The following is a 6,000-nucleotide window of genomic DNA, read 5'->3' as shown; positions in this document are numbered from 1 at the left end:
GAGGACGAACTTCTGTAAGATTATATAGAAGATTTACTTGCAAGGAGTAACAGTCACACAGCACCCTAGTACAGCATGAGGGTCACTGGCTGCTTGCAGCCCAACACATCAGTTTTCATGGTAATACGAAAGGGAGTTGATTTCTCACAGAAAGACATCTGGGCCCTTATCAAATAGTCAAGGTTAGAGCAAACTGTGCTCACTGAGAGCAACAATTATATTTCCACAATACACAATAGGCCCCATTCAGAAGTGTTTCAGTTATACTAAAGTAAGGTGGATCAGGTCATAGGAGGGTAAACATTTTAATTTCTCTAACAGCTTGGTTCTAACATTATGTTAGAGTTAAGGTTTAAACCAAGAGTTACATCTATAATCAGAAAGATGAAAGATAATTGTTTTTGGGCTACTGTAATGGGTTAAAAGTGTCACAAATGAACTGTTAAAATTCTGCAATATTTAATGCAGTATATATTGTGTTTTGCTATCAAATGATATTCGCCTGGCTTGCACAGTACAGAAGAGACTTGGGAATATACTATGCATATAAGTTGTCTGTGTGTGTGTGTGTGTGTACAGTTATGTACAGGTATGTAAAAAGAGATGGGAATTCTTGTATAGGTCTGCAATTTATATTGTTTAAAAGCAAATTTTGTCCATATGCTTCAGAAGGTAATTTCTTTAAAAAGTTGTATTAATTATTAAGCAGAAAGCCACTGAGGATGTTTTTAGTTACATTTCTGCCCTCTGCAGGAAGCTTAATTAATTGCTCTAACCATGCCAAGTAATGTGTTCTGGTAAGTGTTTAAATGGTGGTGAATAGACCTTTCTTACAGTAAGCAGCTGATAGAGAAAAACCAACCCCAACATTAAATTCTGTAGGACTGACCCTGACCCGAAAGGCCAGAAACTCCTGTATCATTTTTGGCTCAGAGCTTAAGATGTGGGATTTCTCACCAAATCATGGCAAGAATGATGCCAGTGTGTGACCATTTCTATCTCTGAGTGACACAGATAGATAAACACATTACACATTACACCTCTTTACAGGTTTTTAAAGGACCTTATGATCTTGCATTAGCCTGCTGTCTAACATGCTTCCAGCATATGAACCAACTCAGCCTCTTGCTGGTTTAGTCTTTTAGATGTTTCCAATGTGCAGAAAAGGTTTTGATGCAGCCTTTACTGTTTATGCTCTGAGCTGTTGGAAGAATTGACGTATAGGAGCTAACTAGTTTTCATTTATTTTTAATCCATTTTCTCACTTTTTAACTATATTGTAACTCTAACAATGGCATGGTTGGCATGTCTGTCACTCACATGCATTTGTTTTACTTATTGATACATCTGAAGATTTCATGACAAGATAGCAATAACTATAATTAAAACTTGCTGGCAGAAAAAGGAGATGAACAGGTACAGCTTGATGCACCGAAATATTCATAACATGTTAATGATAAAAACACACACAGTTGCAAACCAGATGTATACTGAATGTTTACTGTGAATGTTTACTGTGTAGTGTGCACACTAAACATCCGAATTACACAGACTGCTTATTCTGTTTGTGTATAAAGTAAGACTTGTTGGAGAGAAGACAGACATACTTTCTCTGCAGAAACTGGAATGTTCCTGTACACGCAATGAAATTAGAGCTACATATGGCTGGTTTTCATAGTTTTTGCCTGGGTTAAAGCCCATTGGCAAAAACTCCTGCTCTCTAGCTTCCCCAGTGCTTTATCTATCGGCCCACCTGCTACAGACTACAGCCAAAAGCAGGCTGACACTCATAAACCACTGCAGTTGAGTCCATGTTAATCTTTACTATGAGAAGACAGTTTCATTATTTCCCCAGGCACCTAGAAACCAGCCGAAATTATTTGTTGATTAAACACTTTGTAGTTGATACAAAGTAATTCATTTGCAAAAATTTTGAAAATAATTCATCATTTTTTCTTTTTTTTTTAAGAAGAGATGTCAAAGATTCACAGGTAACAGCTTTTCAAATGTGAATATCATTTAAATTTGAATCTCAATAAAGAAGAAGAAGTACTTTATTAATCCCCAAGGGGAAATTCAATTGTTACAGCAGTTATTCTAATTTGAAGTTATTAAATTGAATATTATTTAAATTGTATTAATAGTAATTAGTAAGTACTTAATGAAGTGCTAAAATAATTAACTTATATGTAGAAAAGTAATAAAGTAATTATTTATTTTGGGGGGTTTGTGTGTGTGTGTGTGTGTGTGTGTGCGTGTGAGTTATTGTTTATATTGTGGAATTATAGTCTTATGGCTGTGGACACAAAAGACTTCCTGAATCTCTCAGTCTTGGCTTTAGGAGGAATTAGTCTGTGGCTGAATGAATTTCCCATTCGCCACAGTTCCTCATGAAGTGGGTGGGCAGGATTGTCCAGTATGGAGTTGATTTTGTCCACCATCCTCTTCTCTGCCACAGCCTCCAGACTGTCCAGTTCCAGTCCAACAACAGATTTTGCCTTCCTGATCAAGTTGTTTAGTCTATTGGCCTCACCAGCCTTGATGCCACCTCCCCAGCACACAACTGCAAAGAACATTGCACTCGCTACTACAGATAGCTACATCTTCAGTAGCTTGTTGCACACGCCAAAGGAACAGAGTCTCCTGAGGAAGAACAGTCTGCTCTGTCCTTTCTTGAAGAGTGCATCTGTATTGTTTGATGTGAGCTCAACATAAATAAAATATAAATGTGAGCTCAATGAGCTCAATATAAACAGCTATAGTGTTTATAACTCTGGCATCAACTCTGGCTGAACCTGCCATAAAATGAGGAAATGGGTTGCCATTATTCAAATTCTTAAGGCTATATCAGTGATCTGATTTTGCCCTGTGCCTTGAGATTATATTTAATCATTTATCCATCAGTGACTCACATATATTTATTTATGCCAGCAAACACATGAATATTATGTCATTATTTCCAACTGTCTTCTAATGACTAATAGCTAGGCTGGTCCTTTTAAATGACTGATATTTCCATTTCAGATATTACTATTAGTATTAGCCACAATTGATTCAGGCTTAAGTGACACATTTTTCCCATAGTAATTTCATTTCTCTATATTTTGACCTGAGTTTGGAATCCAATTATACAAGGTATCATTTTATTTATTTTTAATTCTTAATTAAAGCCTGTAGACTACATTGATTTAGCTGTTACTATAAAAGACTTGAGGTTTGTCATTAATGGATGAATACATTTGCTTCTGACACAACATTTCCCAAATGTTTGACACTAGTTTGACACCTAGTTTTGTTAGTCATTAACTTCTCAGAAGTATTTCAAAACCCTGCATGCAGTAGTGATAGAAATACATTTTAGTATATTTATTTGAAGGAAAATAAGACAACTTACTCTACATATAAAATGTCAAAACAAAACATGTTAATGTTAATGACATAACTGATGTCACTTATTATGGAGAAAGCAAAATAATGTGATTTTAAATATTGTACACTTCATTGAAGCAGGCAGTAACAGCAGGTTTCAAACTAGGCTTGATTTTTCCCTGTGCTGGTAGGAGCTTATTTGCAGGGTTGAGAGCGGGGGCACTGCATTCAGCAGAAAATATCCAACCTTTATCCCCCCTGTAATTATCTAAGAAGTAATTCTTAGTGTTATCTTACAGTGGTCTTTAGTACTATGGTCTGCTAATGGTGCATGTAGGGAAACAGCCCTTGTGGCTCTCTAAAAGCATAAAGCAAGGCTTTTTAGTCCAAATTGGCCATCAGAGACACTAAAATAGTGCTCACAGACAGTTCTCCTCACAGAGACATCCACAGCTGGGCTTATCATGCACTATAGACTCTTCGGTCTCTTCTTATCTTTATTTATCCTTCACCTATGACATATATTTTGCCTTTATAGCTGTCAGTCATTAAAGTGGAAGGACACTCAATGTTCTTTTTTTGACTCAGTAATATCTCAGTGTAAAATAAGCAAAGTGTGAAATATGAAGTAAAGGTAAAAGGTGAGTGTGTTGTCAACTTTGGCCAGCTGTTGTCCAGGTGTGCAGTGAGCGCAGGAGCCGCTCACTCCGGGGCGGCAGGCTGCAGCAGACCCCGCGGTGCCGCATTACACAACGCGGCGGAAGAGGAGGAGAAGAAGAGGCCGACGGTTTGCTCGGCGGTTCGGTTGCAGCTCGGGGAGTTTTCCACGGCTATGATTGACAGAGCCAGCAGAGGTTTACACGGGCATATCCGCACACTCGCTCGGTTGTTATCGTAACAGAAAGATATGCAGCATGGCGAGTCCAGAAGGAGCCCAGAGCCCTCGCCTTTCAGCCAGAAGAGCCGGAGCCCCGTGTATCGGGCTGCTGAGGATGCTGTTTATGGCTTTTATCCACACGACGCGGGCCAATCAACAAGGTTTGTAACTTAGCATTAGCTAGCGCTAGCGTTAACTTCCGTAGACATTTCTGAGGTTGCCTCTGCGGGCCAACTTTATCTCAGCTGGCCTGCCACCTCGTTTAGATTTACACCCTGAACGCTGCACAGTTGGTGCTGTCCCTGTTTGCCTTTAGCACGGTTTAGCACCGTTTTAACACGGGTCTTGAATTGATACGAAGCGTAATTGTTAGTCCGGAGAGGAGAAGTGGTACGGTGAGGCAGCTAACTCTGTGTGGCCTGTGTTATTACAGTAGCTAGCTCCGTGTGTAGCTTGTTGTCATATCTACCGTACAAGGCTGAGCTGGGCCAGCACTGTGCCGAGCACACACACACACACACACACACACACACATACTCATACTGCAGCCACACAGCCGCCTGTTAGCGCCGTGGCTAGCTCTGTTAGCTGGCCCCAGCTGCTCCAGAGGAATGAGAGGTGACCCAACATGACAGGCTGCCTCACTTCAACTTCCTCATGCTCCGTGAAGGAAATGTTTCAGTCAGATGATTGCTATTTGTAAACGTGGCCGAGCGTTTTGATTCTGACCCCGGGTTGTTCCAGCTTGGCACCTCTCACTGCGCCGATGTTCCCAATGACAGGCACTAGAGTGACCAGCTGTCAGATCTACTGATCGGGTCAGGTCACAGTGATAAGTCTGACAGCCGTGCACGTCCAAGATAAGCTGTACTAACTTGGATACGTGTGTGGTGCCTATAAAGTGTTTACATTGTCCCTGACACTTACAACACACACAGCCCGAGCCTCCAGTCATAAAGGAGCATAGTATGGGTTAGTCACCCTGTCAACACCAGCACTGCAGGCTTACCAAACTAATGCAAATGTGAACCAGATTCCTGATAATTGCACTTTGATGGTCAGACTACGTGCACACATGTATACAGGTCTCTATCACTAATAGTGATATGTGATTTAATCTAGTAAAAAGGTAAATCTTCCTGCTTCCTTTTAGTTTGGCAACTGCTGAGTATCCAAAGTTAAACTTGCCAACAGCTGTAACTGGTAGATTATAGACAGGTTGAGCACCAAAGATTATAGTTGTCTTGGGCATTTTGAATTTAGTAATGCTTATTATGAATAGTGGTTATACATGATTGTACATATTGGTGTAATGCTCACTAAGTCTGTCATAGTGGCACAGTTGGAAATGTTATGTTATACACAATGTTATACACAAAAAAGCGATTATTTGCAGTGGAAAAAAAATATATCCAGAAACCAGATTATATGCTTAATCATGACAGAACAGACATGCTGGTTGGATGTGATGTACTTATGTAATAGCACTAGTGAAATGTAAAAAGGAAATGAAACAGAGGTTTTGCATGAAGTGATTCAAGCACCGGAAACATACTAAATCTAAACGTTTTTTTATAGCCAGCACAAAGTAATTAAATCTGTGTTTAATTTGTCAGTACATGTCGAACATAACAGGTTTCTTTGCTGAGTTTGTGCTGGGAACTTGATCTGCAAAGGTTGATTTTGCAGCACAAGCAGTGGGATTTTGATGGTGTCCAGTAAAAAGCTTCTCGGTGGTGTGAAAGCGAAATAAA

At 39.7% G+C, this 6,000-nt stretch overlaps 1 protein-coding gene across 6 annotated transcripts in view; it reads left to right on the top strand.

Annotated features, from left to right (window-relative positions):
• Positions 1-4,140: 4,140 nt before the first annotated feature.
• tmem131 (transmembrane protein 131) overlaps positions 4,141-6,000 on the top strand; it is a 30,608-nt gene continuing 28,748 nt past the window's right edge. For all 6 annotated transcript variants that reach the window (XM_026304977.1, XM_026304974.1, XM_026304976.1 and 3 more), the window contains exon 1: positions 4,141-4,407. In XM_026304977.1, coding sequence (XP_026160762.1) covers positions 4,284-4,407 — 124 coding nt within the window. In that variant the 5' untranslated portion in view covers positions 4,141-4,283. The remainder of the gene's footprint in view (positions 4,408-6,000) is intronic.

This window comes from Mastacembelus armatus, chromosome 4 (genome assembly GCF_900324485.2).
Source record: "Mastacembelus armatus chromosome 4, fMasArm1.2, whole genome shotgun sequence".
NCBI classification, from domain to species: Eukaryota; Metazoa; Chordata; class Actinopteri; order Synbranchiformes; family Mastacembelidae; genus Mastacembelus; species Mastacembelus armatus.
Note: the sequence above shows the minus strand (reverse complement) of the source record. Positions and strands in the feature narration are given on the sequence as shown.